Source organism: Ambystoma mexicanum, chromosome 2q (genome assembly GCF_040938575.1).
Source record: "Ambystoma mexicanum isolate Mex_15411 chromosome 2q, UKY_AmexF1_1, whole genome shotgun sequence".
NCBI classification, from domain to species: Eukaryota; Metazoa; Chordata; class Amphibia; order Caudata; family Ambystomatidae; genus Ambystoma; species Ambystoma mexicanum.
Genome location: NC_090924.1, coordinates 995633132 through 995649691, shown reverse-complemented (window position 1 = coordinate 995649691; position 16560 = coordinate 995633132). Strand labels below are relative to the sequence as shown.

General features: G+C 44.7%; 1 protein-coding gene across 3 annotated transcripts in view; it reads right to left on the bottom strand.

The window, feature by feature from the left end:
* CNTNAP2 (contactin associated protein 2) overlaps positions 1-16560 on the bottom strand; it is a 3301953-nt gene that overhangs the window by 966970 nt on the left and 2318423 nt on the right. For all 3 annotated transcript variants that reach the window (XM_069648309.1, XM_069648308.1, XM_069648310.1), the window contains exon 15: positions 1927-2054. In XM_069648309.1, the coding sequence (XP_069504410.1) occupies positions 1927-2054 (128 nt within the window). The remainder of the gene's footprint in view (positions 1-1926; positions 2055-16560) is intronic.

The window sequence follows — 16560 nt, the reverse complement described above, 5'->3', positions numbered from 1 at the left end:
CCACAACACCATCTCCAACACACCCTTTCCCTCCCTACAGCACCATCCCCAACACATCCTTGTGCCTATCTACAAATGTCCAGACACTTGCGTGGCCTCTTTCCCTTACTGGTGCCCTCAGTGGGGATGACAGAGCTCGATTGCCCACACTCTGGTTCCCAGATGTGTTCCATGGTCACCTTCATGGTGGCCTGCATAGCCTCAGCAATGGCTGAGATGCCTTCCGTAGACAGTCAGGGTGGCAGATGTTGCAGCCGCCTGACATTGTCATGTTTCATGGCTCTCACAATCCTATGTGTAGCAACCTGGACACAGTCCTGCATGGCCAGGAGGTGGGGACCTGTATGTCGGCAAGTGTTTCCAGGTGCACCTGGTACTGTTCCATCGCGTACAGCCTACTCAACAGTGCTTCTTCTGGTGTGGCATGGAAAATTGGTTGAGGGCTCTGGGGAGGGCCGATGCTAAAGCATGGTAATCCATAGGACCTGATGTCTGAGTCACCCTCTGACACCTGGCCATGCTGCACATGGTGCTGACTGTGACGCTCAGGTGACGTGAGGGTTTCATGGGCATTTTGGGTGGCTGGAAGCACAGTGCCTTCTGCACGCCTGCCAACAGCTGGTTCCCCCATCATGTCCAGATTGGTCGGCTGTTGGGGGACAGTTGGAGGTGCCAGGGGTGCAATAGCTGTGGCTATATCCCCATCACTAACAATTAGTGCTTCGCTGGCACTGGCAGGCGTGGTGCTGTTAGTCCCTGGTGACACATGCCATCCCTTTCACCTTTCCATCTCTGGGCAGTGCAGGCGTGGTGGCTGATAGTGTAGCCCTGGAGGCATGACCATGGAACGTTGTTGGTCCTCCCCCTCCTTCTCCTGAGTCGGCTGCAACCCTGTTGGCTGAAAAATGACATGCTGTCAGTCATCACGCAAACTTCTACGTTAGCTTGCTTTTCACACATCCACATGGTGGAAGGACATCCCACACATGTGGACCAATGGGTATAGTTGTTTGCATATGACCACAGCAAAGTGGGTGTAGTGGTTGCTGAGGGTGTACACCGCATTGGCAGGCGCTCTTTGCCTCTTGTGCCTTTCCATACAGTTGGACTGGGGTCCACTTTGGCACTTTGCCCTTCTCATCGCACCTGGGTGCTGCACATAGTTGCATGTGCACCCGCACACATTCATACTGTACATGGTTATGTGCACAGTTGCCCACCTACTCTTGCATGCAGTGATGGCATTGGCCCTGGCAGCCCCAATTTGTATATGTTTACTTTTGTTTTGGAAAGCTAATGCAGTTTCTGTAGCTACAAGCGTCCTCCCAACAGGTACAATCAATACATGGGAGATAGACTCATTACGAATACATTACATGTCATAAAATAGCACATTATCTGGTGGTCAGGTTTCATATTGGCAACCTCTATATATATATATATATTGCATAAAATCAAAATACACTTCAAAGTGAAGTTATACAATCAACCAGATGATTGTGAATAAGGTCGCGAGGTCTTAAAGACAAAACAAACTACAATGAAGACGCTCCTGTGAGAAGGCGCGTGGGTCGCCTGATGACTGCACACCTAGAAGATTCTTTCCAGGGAGACAGATTCCGATGCTTTGAAGCAGTTCAGAAATACAAATGCAGATTTATATTCACGATACAACTGTGCCGACCAATAGTGAAATCACTGTGAACCTGTTGGCAATGTCTATGTTATCATGAAGGACACACAGGAACCTCGGGAATTTATGCACACAGCTGAATCCCATACCCACGTGTTTGCATAGTACTTTCTCTTTCAAGTAGTTCTTTGCCTGACATTGTTCATATACATGCAGAGTACCCCCCCAAAAACGTTAACGTTCCGGAAACAAATACAATATGCACTGCAGAAGAAATACAGGTGTGCACTTACGGTCCCCTTGACAGCGCAGTGGCCCCACGGAGATCTTAGCCTCAGAACCAGGTCTGCTTGTGTCCCCCACCACTACTTTGCTCACAGGTAAATGGTCTTTGTAGGACAAGAAGCCGCTGTCCCTTCGCCTAAAATACACAAGGAGTAAAAGGGCGGGGCAGAGATAAAGGGTTACATTTCCACAAACACACTGATGTAATCAGAACATATCAGTGAAATATTGCAAATTCCTGAGAGACTTGTATGAGTAGTTGCATGCATTTCTAGACATTCCTATGTTTAATAGTGTGCAAGTGTGCAGTACTAGTAGGACCATTCAGCTTTTCCAACATATATGTTTCCCTGTATACACTTGTGTATAAATGCCACATCATATCATATCATATCATATATCATAGCATATCTGCATTACAGAACTATGGGCCTGATTCACGGATCGTTTTTCAATGGGTTTGTGCCATTATTAAGCGCTACTGGGAATCATGCTCAAAGTATATTTTATACTGATAAGGACCGGTCATATAATAAAGTACACATTCACTGAAGAGCAGTTGATTGAAGGGATGCGATTCCAACAATCCACACCCCACAAACCACTGACATTGACCAGATCTGGTCAGCAAAGCAATGCCCTGCTCCTGGTAGCCCATGTGACATCCCAACTTACTACATATGGCACTAGGCACTTTATAGGTCCAACTGTTTACATGCTACTTTGCACTCATATGTATCGAATACCAATGTACAGTTAGTACTGATAATAGCTACTTAGTAACATATCCAGTAGTACATACCTAGCAATGGGTACGATTTAATATAATTAATGATGCACGGGACAATTTACTACGATTGTTTACATGCGTATTTGCACATAGGTGTGCCAAACAACTTTGCACTTGGATTTTCGGTGATAGGTATTTTACACTGTGCTGGGCAATTTTACTGGCGCAATTGCATATTCTATTATCTTACGGTGTGGCACCATGGATTATACATTTATTATACCAGAAGGTTGTATTACTTTTATCCCTTTTTTACACTGCGAAATTGCTTTTTTGAACAAAAAAAATGACGTACTGAGCACTTTAACTGCCTATTATTTACAGAAATGTCTGAACTTGTTTGCATTCTAATTTCATAAAAAGGCTTTTTTGTATGGAATTTACAGGACTAAGATTTGTGATGTTTACACATATTAGTAACTGTGTAGGTTTTCATTTACTATATAACTCGGCTTTCGATTCTCAGTGGAGGATATGACAACTATGGCTTTGCTTTTTAGGTTTAAATATAAATGCACCTTAAAGAGTGTAATATTTACAGGTATGGACTGTGAGTAAAGGCACTATGCACTGTATTATGTGAATGTTTGCACAGCTTTCATTTCACAACATGATTGGATTGTTTATGTTAGGAAAGATTAGTTCTTCTTTAGGGGAACAAACACACTCCAAGATGGTGGTGTGCATAACCAAAAGATATAGCATGCCATAGTTGTAAACATCAAAGAAAGACACATCCTACCTACCATAGAGTTGGATACCTATAGTCAGCCATGACTGTGATTTGTTTTTGTGAACAAGTGACCACTGTGCGGCTGACCGTTGTCTGCTTTTTAACCGTGTAGAATTTTTGAAATGAAAGACTGTGTTATACTTTAAACTTTTGGGATCCCCGTTTCTACTTTGAAGAGCATGAGTGCGGTCCATGGCATGTTAGTGCCTTTTTTATATTGTAAGCGTGCAGAAGTAAGACTGTCACACCGAGGGGTCATGGTGGTTGGCATACACTTTTATTTAAGGGAAACAATGAAAACAAAACCCTATCTTGCCTTATCTCTAATAGGGGTTTCCCTCCCCCAACCTAAACAACTAGTGTCACAGTCAGGATGTCAAAAGCAAAAATCTGAATGTCCGATGTCAGAATCCTAGTTCTGTCCCTCACACTCTTAAGTTAAACTAAATAAAAAGAAGGTCTTTTTAGTCCAAAAAAAGACTAGAAAGGCAGTTCTGGAATGTTCAGTTCCTCAAGTTTTGGGGGAATGTCTCCCTTCCCTATCCTTCCTCAGGCTTCACATACCACTTGTCAACTGCTGGGGGATGTCTCCCGTCCTCGGTTCCCCAATCAGTCCTTCTCAGGCTTCTTCTCTGTATCTGGGTATCCGACGCTCATCGGCTCTCCTAGTTCCTTTCTACCAGGCACTGTGACAAAGAAGAGGAGTGTGGATGTGTCTCCAAACTCTATTGGATCCCTAACCCTGGTTGGCGGACCTGGATTCCTTCTACCAGGCAGTGTGATGAAGAAGAGGGGCTTGGATGCTCCTCTAAGTTGTGGTGGGTCCCTGACCCTGGTTGGGAGACCTAGTTTATTCCTACCAGGCACTGCATTGAAGAAGAGTGTCTTGGATCCTCCTCCAAGCTGTGGTGGGTCCCTGACCCTGGATGGCAGACCTGCTATCTTCCTACCAGACACTGTGATGAAGAAGAGTGGCTTTGATGCTCCTCCAAGCTGTGGTTGTCCCCGAACCTGGTTGGAAGACCTGGTTTCCTCCTACCAGGCATTGCGACGAAGAAGAGGAATTTGGATGCTTCTCCAAACTGTGATGGGCCCTTGACCCTGGTTGGCAGACCTGCTTTCCTTCTCTGTCAGGTCTCTTAGTCCCAAACACATACTTGGTTTACTCGCCTGTCAAGGTCTATGATCCTCTGTATTATTCTCACAGTCCTCTTTATGGCCTCTTGATGTCACATGTAGACATGGAATGCTCTCCTGCCAAGTACTGTCTTCATATATATCACTAAGGCAGAACTCTTTATGGTCTCTTGATTTCACATACAGACTTTCTTCATTCCCATGAAAAGTATTGTGTTCATATGTCTCACCCTCAAAGTTCTCCTTATAGCTTCTTGATTTCACATACAGACTTGGTTTATTTCCCTGCCAAGTACTGTTTTCATATGTATCCCTCCCATAGCTTTCTACTTGGTATGTCCTTTTCTTGGAAGGGACCCATGCACTATTCCCCTTGTTACCATTTGGCGGTAGAGTTTCATTCACTGTGCTTCACAGGGTTTCCCGCACCCTCTGGGGAACCCCAACCATAGCTTCAGCCACCCAAGTACCTTTAGGGTTTTGGCAGCAGCCCTTCGGTTGGTCGCAGACTTCCCAGGGTTCTTACCTGCACTGCCGACGCTCTGGGGCTCTCCTTGGCTTGTCACAGCAGCTCTGCGGCTTCAGACCCACATCAGCATCTTCCTTCTCTCCATACTGCATGCCCCTGCAGAGCTGCTCTGTTGCAGCTTCCCACAGCCAGCCTCCCGGTTTTCTCAGTGGGTCTGGTAGAGACCTCTTCAACATCTCTGTTCCTGGGTCTGCTCCTGCTGCCTCCGTCTGCGAGCCTTGGTCACTCTTGCAGTTCCTCTCCAGAGCATCTGACTTCCAGGTAAGTCTGTTGCCAGTTTTTATGCCTATTGCTATCAAGACCTGCAGTTGGGAGCTAGACCGTTCAGGTAAGTTCCTTTGAGTGATCCCTGTGGATCCACGTCTCTACCTTGTCTCAGTCCTTTCTGGTTTTGGATCATGATATATATCCATATTCTTCCTCGTCTCTGTCCTTTCTACTTCTTGCATGCTACAGAAGTATATGGGATAGGAGGGTTGGGGTAAAGGAGAGGTGGGGGTGCTAAGGGAATACCGCGTTCTCCCACAATAGTCATCATTGGTCCTATAGGGGCTTTCCCCTCCCATATGATCCACCCACTGAGTACAACCCCCAAGGGGACTGTCGAGTAGCAGCCTCACCTTCCTGGACTCATGTCAAGGGGCTCAATGTTTCAGTCTCTAAAGCGTGAAATGTCATCTTTCATGTCCTGGATGTTAGTCTTAGCAGTGCATTGTGGTGGCGCTAATTATGGTTGCTTAGCTAACCATAACGAATTTCTGAGGTTTTTCGGTTTTACTTGTAACCCTAATGCCCCTTTAACAATGTTTTTTATTGGATTTCATAGGTTTTTATTAGTGCAACTTAACCATAACGTCCCTTTAACAAAGTTTTTTCAGTGAATTTCATGGGTTTTTACCAGTGCATGCTAATTTCCAACAACTTACTAATATCATACTTACCCAAATATAGCAACATTTTTGTTCAATTTACAAAGTTTCACCTTAAAACTCTACCATTCCCCACCTTCTAGCATCATTTTGTAACACTTGTATTAACTTTTTTGTGCATGTCGATGTTCGCGAACAACTGACATCATCGCACACTTTTCGGATAATGTCACGTGACCACGTGCTTGCGCATGGCATAATGATGTGACCAAGTACCACAATCCACAAACGCACCACAGCCACGGGCCCTCCTACCCATCCTCCGCACCATAATACACCTATGCATGGAAACATGCAACGGTTAGCAGAATCTACAAAGATAACACAGCCTCTGGCACCCCTATCCACTTTCATTCCCATACTATGGTGTTACTGCCAACCGAACCACAAAATTTCCACAACAGTGGCCCTGCTCCCAGAACTCTTAAGTGCACAAAGCCAATACTTCATAGTGCAGTGCAGTATTCACCACTCTGTGCAATGGACACTACCCAAGCCGTTAAAATATGCAGTTGAGCCCTATCCACTTCTATGCACACAGCATTTGAACATTACACCCAGTTGACACAGTTGAGTTCCAGCCATGGAGTAAACACTGTAGGTTGTGCTTACAATCACCACACCCATGGAATCAACAATATATGCAATGTTGACAAACCACACACACAAGACAACAATGTCAAACATACTTGCAACCACGGCACAAAGTGGTCTGTGCAAGGCCACCAGCCATGCATTTAAGGGGCTACGGGCTAACCACATGCAACACACCACAGTACACACTGTTAAAATGCACTCTCCTTCTGCAATTGACCTGCCACCAGTCACCACGGAAAGAGGTTGCTGCAGGAGCTATCATGCCATAACGAAGGCTGCCTGCATTCTCCGCACAAGGTACTCGCCACTGGGGGTAGCCACGAATTGGCGAAGTATGCACGGATACTGAAGGCACACCATCGTCTTCTTCCACCTAATGAGATAAATCAGATGAACTACTTCTCACTACCCCACTCTTTCCATCCCTTCTTCCCACCACCACATGGCATAAAGTATGTTTGCCAGGCCCTTTCGGCACCACACTGTCCACGGATAGAACATAGCGGCGTAACCAAAAATTGTGACGCACAACATGCTTTCCTCCAGCCAACCACCAGCCGCGTCCAATGTTCGCCGATATCACAGCATTCTCCAAGCCAATGAGACTTTTGATTGCGCACCGAACAGGGAAATGGGAACGCGGAGCAGAGCCAGATATCACTATTTTTTAGAGGCGTACATTTTAGCTGTTTTTAAAGAAAGTACTGGACGGATTTTCACCAAATTTACCAAAAGCACACTTTCGGGACCAAGTCGGCACTCCTGCTGCAAAGTTGGTGAAAATCCATCCAGCCATTTGACCTGTAGGCCTGCGCAAAGTTTTTCTCCATTCAGTCTATGGGGAAAAAAAAATGTTTTGGGATCCACCCTATAACTTTGCACCCCCTCCACGAATCCTAGCCCAACTTCCCACCAAAATTCAAAAAGGCCCATATACTTTTTTTGCAAAGTTTGATGCAAATTCACCAAGGGGAGTGAAGTTACAAGCTGGCCAAAAAGTGGTCTTCCTATGAGATGAGCAACTTAACCATAACTACACGGCTGCTACCACGGGCTGTGTAAAATATATATATGTATATATATGTATATATATCAATATATATACATATTACATGGCCTGCGGTAGCGGCCATGTATTTTTGGTTAAGTTGCTAAACCCATAGGAAGAGCACTTTTTGGCCGGCTTATAACTTCGCTTCCCCTGGACGAATCCTCACCAAACTTTGCACAAAAAGTATATGGCCCACTCTGCAAAGTCCGGTGAGGTTTGGTCCAGGGGGGGCAAAGTTATAGGTGGGATCCCAACATTTCTTTTTTTCCCATAGACATAATGGGAAAAAACTTTTCTCACGCGTACAGCCCAAACCGCTGGATGGATTTTTACCAAATTTGCGGCAGGACCGACGGCTTGGTCCCGAAAGCATGCTTTTGTTAATTTGGGGTAAATCTGTCCAGTAGTTTTTTTAAATGACCAAAACGTAAGGCAACCAAATTAGTGATATCTATGTCCGCTCTGCGGACATACTTCCCTGTTCACTCCGCGGACAGGACACCGATTGGCTAATTGACTTGCGTCATGTCCACGGATACACAACGTGTTCGCTCATTGGTTGGCGTGAAGCGTGAGGTGCATCAGATTTTTGGAAATGCCCGCCATTTTGGATTCGCGACATCAGCCGGTGTCCGCAGACATTGCAGGAAAAACATATTAAAAAACACAACATTGCACTTGTCAAACTTATCAAATAATCTCTGGGGAGGTGAGAGGTGATGAGGATGAGATGGAATATGGCTGCAAGAAGCAAAAAAAAAGGGTGTTTTTTTCTGCGAAAGCCCGCAAACAGTTGGGATGTTGGCGAACAGTCCTGTAAAAGTTTGCGGACACCTCTGCATTACTTGTTTGGTGAAAAGCAGTTTTTTGATGGCTTATAACTTTGGCACCACTTAATGGAACTGCGTGTAATCCGTGTAAATTTGCAACTATATTCCTGACCTGATCCCGGATGAGTTTGCAAAGTTTGGTGGGATTCTGTCAAAAGGGGGCAAAGTTAGAGGAGGGGGGTCCCAAAATAATGTAAAGGCTTATAAATGAGGTGCCATTTGACGAATATACACTTAATTTGGCAAACTGATAATACATATAGATATAAATTTTTTTGCGAAGTTTGATGGCATTTTGTCAAGAGGGGGCAACATTAGAGGGGGGTCGCAAAATATTGTAAAGGCTTATAAATGTGGTGCCATTTGACAAATCTACACAAAGGTTTGCAAAAAGATTATAGATCTAGACACAAATGTTTTCGTAAAGTCTGAATGGATTTTGTCAAGTGGGGGCTAGGTTATATGACGATTGTATGTGCATTATTTGACACTTTTGAAAAAATGAAACATGGGTGGATTTCCAGCAAACTTGTGTAAGGAGCATTGAGAAGGACCTAAAAGCATGGTTTTGCAAATGGGCCCTTTTTTTTATTTTTTGACAAATGTCATAATGTAGGTACAAAAAATAGTGACATGCCTTTGGTGACTGAGGTGTAGCCTGGGGCCATGGGCAGTGGCCAGATTGTCCAGGTCATGGAATAAGGTCATGATCCAGACAATCTGGCTACTGGCCATGACCACGAGGGACAACACATGGGGTTAAAGTGGCCATGTTCACCTGGGACTGGCTTTGTGGTGAAGTTATTCGAAATTGGGATAGCTTTGAAAGGGAAGAAAATGTGCTTGTGGTAATAAGGTCATAGGGTTCTCTTTTCGCCTTCTACAGGCTTCCATGGAAAGCGAAGAGGGGACCTGTATGGAACCCCGCCTTCCCTTTCCATGGTGGCCATCTTGGAAAAGGATTTCCCTTCCTACACCGGGATGCCGCAGGCAAAAGAAGAAAAATCATTTTTTTCAGCACCCCGAGTTCCCGCTTTGGGAACCTAGGGTGCTAATGGACTTCATCCCCATTACAGGGGCTGGAATGGGGGGATAATTGTCCAGAGACCTCGTTATCCACCCTTGCTTCTCTTGGACTGATATATTGGGCTGCCAGGCCGGTATCTACCGTTCCAGTCCCTGGAACGGAGGATGAAGGCCGCAATATTCCCATTAGCATAACACAAAATGCAAATGGAAATGTTGGAAAATCTCATTGAGTCTATGTACTTTACTGAGAAATATAAAGTAGATGGAGTCTATACGTTTTTTTTTTTGTTCTATTTTTTTAACTGTGAAAGGTGGTTCCTAAAGGAACATTTCTTTTGTTGTTTTTGGATGTATTATTTTTTTTGGCCGGAGTGCTAAGAACGAAATGTGGAGAGGAAATGAGGGAAGAGGCACCAAACACTAATATGGAGGGGTAGGTAGACAGCGGAAAATGTTGTGTGCGTGTTATTTCTAAGGTAGGGGGCAGTGTTTCACATGCTCTTTGATTACAGCAGTGGTGGTGGCTCTTGGGGAGGAGGGATGGCATTAGCTGATGCCATTTTAAGATAAATAGCAGTTTTGCTAAAAGTATGTACTGTGTATTAGATTGTTAATGGATAATGAGTAGGAATAGGTGTTATAATGGAATAGCGAAAAAGTGAATGAACGGTAAAAGGGGCGTGTTTGAAATTGACCCAGAGTAAAAGGTGAACATTGAAATTTGGTGCACAATACAGTGAACTACACAGACCGCAGCACCAGGGCAAATAACATGGGAATGTTATTTTGAAAGCTGGAAAGTCAAAGTGGTCCTGCTGATTTCTTAGAAAAAAAGACACACACATTCGAAAGTCTTCGATATCAGGAAACGGTCCGAGACCGACTGAGGAAGACCGAAGGTGTAATAAGTTAGGGGCAGGGATCCCCTAAAGGAGGTGAATTAAGCTTGGGGAAGGGATCCCCCGCAAGGTTTTGATTTGTTGTAAGTGGTCCAGGCCCGACGGAGGGAGAACAACATGAACCTTTTGGTGAACTTTTACTTTTGCTATGAAAGGTCCGAGCCCGACTGATGAAGACCAAAACAACCTTTTTGGTGAACTTTTACTTTTGCTTTGAAAAGTCTGAGCCTGACTGAGGGAGACCAACATGAACTTTTGGGTGAACTTTGGCTTTAAGAGGTCTGAGCCCGACAGAGGGGGACCAACGTGAACTCTTTTTTTTTTGTTGATGATCTATATTTTGAAAATTGGGAAGTAAGGCTTTAACATGGAAGGCCAGGTGGGCAACGATCCACATCTTGAACTGTCTTTGGGTTAAGAGCCTGAGCAAGAGTGTCTCATCTTTCCTACTGCATGCTGTCCAACGTGGGGAGGAGAGATGACTCAGCCACATTTATTCTTTTGAACACTGACTTTCCTTTGCATATGTATTCTCCCTTTCACACTTTTTGTACAGGATATAGGGCGGGAATTAGGTTTTTGTTAGTAAATGCGATTTTGATTTGACTGACTCAACTAGGACTGTTTTATTTATTATTTGATGGTTGAGACTACTCCCATTTTAGGTATAGGGCAAAGTAGGAGTTTCTCCAACCCCATTGAAACTTCAGTAAAGGTTTTAAAAATGTTACCTTTTGTGTCAGTGTCAAACTTGTGATACCATGCCTCCCTTAAAGTACTAACTAAAACATATATATTGATGATAGTATGTTCTCTCTATTAAGGAGTCTGGAACTGAGTTTCGTTGGCACTGTAACAAGTGTATTCATTTGGCTAGCTGACACATTTTTCAACCATCAGGGTTAGTTTTCAAGGCTATGCATTGACATTGATTCAATTCCATTGTTCAGTGAATCACCCAGAATTGTGTCCATTGCAAATGAGTGATTGGTGATTCAAAGTAGCACATGTACAATAAGTAGTACAGTCATTGAGCAAGGTAAGATAATCGTTGCTCCCATTGATATTAGTCATGGCAATATCATTTCCGAGGAATTTGTATCATGTCAGACCTGACATTCAGAGAGAGAGGGAAAGATGAGGGAGAAGAAGAGGGTAGTTGGAATATGATGGCATAGCTCCATGGATGTGAGCAGACAGATGGTCAATATGGGCATGGAAGATGAGTTTTACCGAATTGAGTTGCTTGGATAGTGCTAATCCTAGGTTGAGTACGGAGGAGGAGCCCCATTTACTGGTTGAGAGGATAATTCTCAGAGTGAGGCAATTGGATGCCTGAGGAGGGGAAGGAACGAAGAAAAGCATTACTCCTTTATTGTAGTTTAAGAATGGTCACAAGTTTTTATTTTATTTATTTGTATTAGCAAAGCGCACTAACAGCCCACAGGCATCGAGGTGCTGTTGCAGAGATTGTCTTGTTTGCACATATTTGTTTTAGTTACGTAGGTATACCTGGCTCTTGGTTACAGTGAGCATGAAGACAATATTGCCTTGGTTGCGTGAGGAGATCTTAGTACAGGAACATGATTTAGCTCTTGGTCACAGTGAGCGTGATATAGTTCTAGTGTACTGTACAGCAGTGGGCTGATATGAGAAACAGCCACATTCATAGGGTGAGGAGCTTAGGTGCACAGCAGGGTTTTTTGTTAACACATTTGTGTGTTAGGGCGAGGGCTTTAAAGACTATCTTCTTTTTGATGGGGAGCCAGTGAACTTGCTTTCTGGTATCAGAAATGTGTTCCCTTTTGGAGATGCCAGTGGCTGCCCTAACGGCATTATTCTGGACTGTCTGAAGTTTGGAGAGGTTGTTGTTGGAGGTCCCTAGGAAGAGGGCATTATAGTAATCTAATCTGGATCCGATTATGGCTCTTGCAATGGTAAGACAATTTGGCTTCGAGAGATATGGTCTAGCAGTGTTGAGTGTTGGAGTGATAACGGAGGTTGAGGCAATGGCATTGACCTGCCCGTTTTGGTAATTGAATATTAAAACAAGGTGCTTGCAATATGGTGTGGAGGCCCAGGAGGGGCTTTGAAAACTTGCATGGGTGCCGGAGGTAAGTATACAGGTGCAATTGCCCGAGGGGCCACGTTTACAAGGGATGCATGGGGCACGAGTACTGATAAAGGATAGGCGTACTAGGAGTTGGTAGTGAAGGAGAGACACTACCTCTGTAGACATGTGAGTTATGCTGGTGCTAGAATGGTGGTACATTGAGGGATATTATCATGAACTAGGAAGAGGTGGAGAAGTGGGTGGGGAAGCACCAATTGCATATTAATCATGAGTGCTAGAGCATGTTCATGAAGCAAGTCCATGTATAAATTCTTAATTGATGGTACTGGCTTGTGTGACAAACCTAAATGTGTCTCACCCGCTAGTCCCTGGGTATCTGCCATCCAGGTGGCCAAGACATGGCCATCACTGTTGGATCCAGTTCCATGGGGTGGACCGGTGCGTGAGGATCACCTCAATGAAGGGTCTTTGGGGTGTGGAAGTGGGACACTGGAGGGTGAGGCATGGTGTCCCCTTCCCTGTAACACCTTTTCCCCATCCAACCAGGTAGGATACCTAGAAAATCAACCCCCCAATCCCTTTCCTGACACGGCCAGCTCACCGTGAGCAACAACAGACTAAAACCAGAGCTGTATACCTGACCTAATACAATGGGCAGGCAAGGTCAGGCAATTACAGATCATTACACACACCTGACTTCCATCACACTTCCCCACATGGATAAAAGTCAGAGCATGAAAGCACACTCAGAGTGAGGCTAAGCACATGAGTAAACAGCAGTTCCAAGATGGCAGTTTAATATGAGGAGAAAAACGCGAGACCAGAGAGGGTTGCAAGGAGGGATGCGCCCTTGACCTTTAAATACTATTAATTTCGTGAATCTTGGAAAGTAAGAAACCTAAGATCAGGAACTAAAGCTGATCAAACCTTCACAGTTTGTCAGATGTACCCGGGGCTCTCCCGTGTCGATAAGCAAGGCGGGTAGGAGTGATTGCTGCCATGGTACTGCCCTTGGCTCCTATAATAAAGCAGCAACAGCCGGTGAGTCGGAGTCACTGATACCAATCCAGCCTTTGTTTTGAACCAAGGTTGCAAGCGGCAACATTGTATGAAGATATCTAAAGAGAACAGTGTGTGAGACGTATGTGATGAGTGACGCAAATTTAATTGGAAACCAAAGGAGTGACTGGAATTTGGGAGTCCAAGAAAATATACCGTAGACAGAGTGGTCCGGTGCCACGTGGGTGCTCATTGGAAAGTCTCTGTTAGGTATCCAACTGATGCTAAGTGAGAGAAAAGGGAATCTTGAGATCGAAGTGGTTCTGCAATGGATCAAGCTAAACCCTGTGCACATTTGAAAGTCTTTGATGGTTTAATGTACACTGCAATTGGTCCAAGCCCGGCTGAGGGAGACTGATTGGGTAAAAGAAAGGGATCTGAGCCCGGCTGAGGGGAATTCGGGGTGTACTGTGAGTCACCCGAAAATAATATTCTCTGAACATTGTAATAAGGGGATCCAACATTGAACTTTGGTTTTTGAAAGGGATCTGGGCCCGGCTGAGGGGGATCCAGGGTGAACACCCAAATTGAATACTGGTAAAAGGTAAATAACTTTTGCATCTTTTTTTTGTACATCAGGCCCTCAGAGTCAAGAGACTTTTAAGAAGTAAAGACACATGGACACAGAAGGTGCTGGTAATGGAACTGTATCTTCATGCCGCAGAAGCCAGAGCAGGTGCTTTGCTCGAGTGAACAGCCTTGCCCTGTGCTGAAAACGTGGGGAAGGGAGGCCAACGTCCCAAACATCCTGACATATCATTTGGTGAACACTTCTTTTTTTTCATGAACCCTACCCCACACTATTTGTAAATCACTGGTAAGGATTGGCAATCATTTTTTAGTATAGGCCCATTTATTTTGACAAGACTCCACTAGGGCTGCATTATTATTATTTGGTGGTCGTAGCTTGCTCCCATCTGTAGATTTAGGTTTAAATAGGCGTTTATCACATCCTTGCAACACCCTTGAAATGTGGTCACTTGTGTCTGTCTTACTGTTGATACCGCGCCTTCCTTACACTTGCCTGGGTAGATAGCGATGTGCAGAGTTAAAGAAATAATGTGAATGGGCGTCTGGCAATATGAGCAGTGTACTGCCTAGCCAGAGCCTAACCGGTGAAGTGAATGAAGGGTACCGCCTTTGCATACTCTGGATGATGCAAAAGTATGCAATTCCAGCTCAGACAGAGCGATGGTGGATGTGCCAGCTGCCTGTTTTATGCAAGTGTAGTTAAACTCAGAGAGGGAGTCTAACCGCCCAACTCTACCCGTGAATAAGTGAGTCGGCGTGCCAGAGGGCAGGCAGGGCAGAATTCGAGATCTCTATGTTGGAGGTCTGGAGCCCTTACATATAGGGCTCTAGTCGGAGATTCCTGGCGGCCACACTGCATTCAGTGACAGCCACCATGTTGAAATCCCAATATATGGAGGCTAAACTGACCACGTGGCATGTTTGAGTCATGATGGGCCTGTTGTGTGCAGGGCTGCTGGTAAGTTGCCCGTGCACATTACAAGACAATAATAAAACAAAAAAGTAGTTTAGTGAAACCGGCTGTGTGGGTCACTAATGTCTGATCTTCCAGAAGGTGCTTTAAAAGTATGTATCCATTATAGTTAGAATTGCAATGGTAAGATGTATCTGAGCTAAGTCGTCACTGTGATGATGCTGGTCCTACCCCGAAGGATTGTGGGAAGCGAATGGGGTTTGTGTACAAGATAAATGAGTTTCTGGGGTGATAAGGCCTTGTGCAAGGCCAGTTGGTATGACGGTTGAGGCCGGTTGGACAAGATGTTTGACATGGGGCCTTAAATATAGATGGTTGTTGCCAGAGATCCGGCATCTGTGGTTGCATAACCAGAGGCAAAAAAAGGGTGGGGAAAAGATGGCGGTCCAAGGTTACCACAGAGATTGGCGGGCCATTGGGGGACCCCCCCAGGGTCACGAGGTCTGATCTACTCTGCTGATTATGGAGAGTGCTTGGTATATCTGTCATGGGATGGCAAGTGGCCTGATATTATTCAGGTTAATAGCTGCTGTAGTGCTATCTGCTACTTAGGGGCAGAGGTCAAGATCGGAGAGCCAGAACCAGTCCCGACTTGGATGGAAGTGGACCATGCGGGGTGGAGGTTTTGCGGAAAGGCTGGGACGGTAATGGGACTGTGGTAACTAGGCAGAGTGTTGGGGCACAGTCTGTCTGGTCCGAATTGGATTAATGTTAGTGGAAATGGGCACTGTACGGGGGTATGTGTAAGGACCTCCTGTTATAATCCATGAGATGAATGCTCCAATACATACACAGATTCACAATTACACAGTTGACACATAGTGACAGTTACAGAAATACATTGAATTTGTGGTCTTTGTTCAAATATACAAAGTGCTTGCAGATTAATCTTGCTTCCTGTTGTCAAAGATGTAGTTCCCTGTCGCCACCTCAGATTTCGTGAGGTATCATGTTCAAACCAGTGAAACGAATGTCCTGTTTGTTGTCCAATTGGTGCTCAGTTTGCAAATGGTTGGCAAGTGGGTACTTGGTGTTTGGGAACTTAACAAGTTCAGATGCTTCCTAATCCTGATGCGTAACTATCCTATGGTGCTGCCTATATATTTACGGCCACAAACACAGATAATAATATACACCACAAATTTCTAGCGGCAATTCATGAATTGTGTAATGAAGTGCTGGTCTATATCACCAAACTCAATCACGTTGGTGGAGTAGGAATATGGGCACATAATGATGATTGACCAATATCTATTGTAACAACGATTATCTTACCTGGCTCAATGACTGTACTACTTATTGTATATGTTCTATTTTGATTTACCAATCACTCATTTGCAATGTTACATGTAAACCTTTTAAACTTCACCACTGTTGGGCACGACACACTATTGGGTGATTCACTGAACATTGTAATGGAATTAAAGTCAATCCATAGCCTTTAAATTGACATCTGAGAGTTGTTATCTGTGTCGGCTACA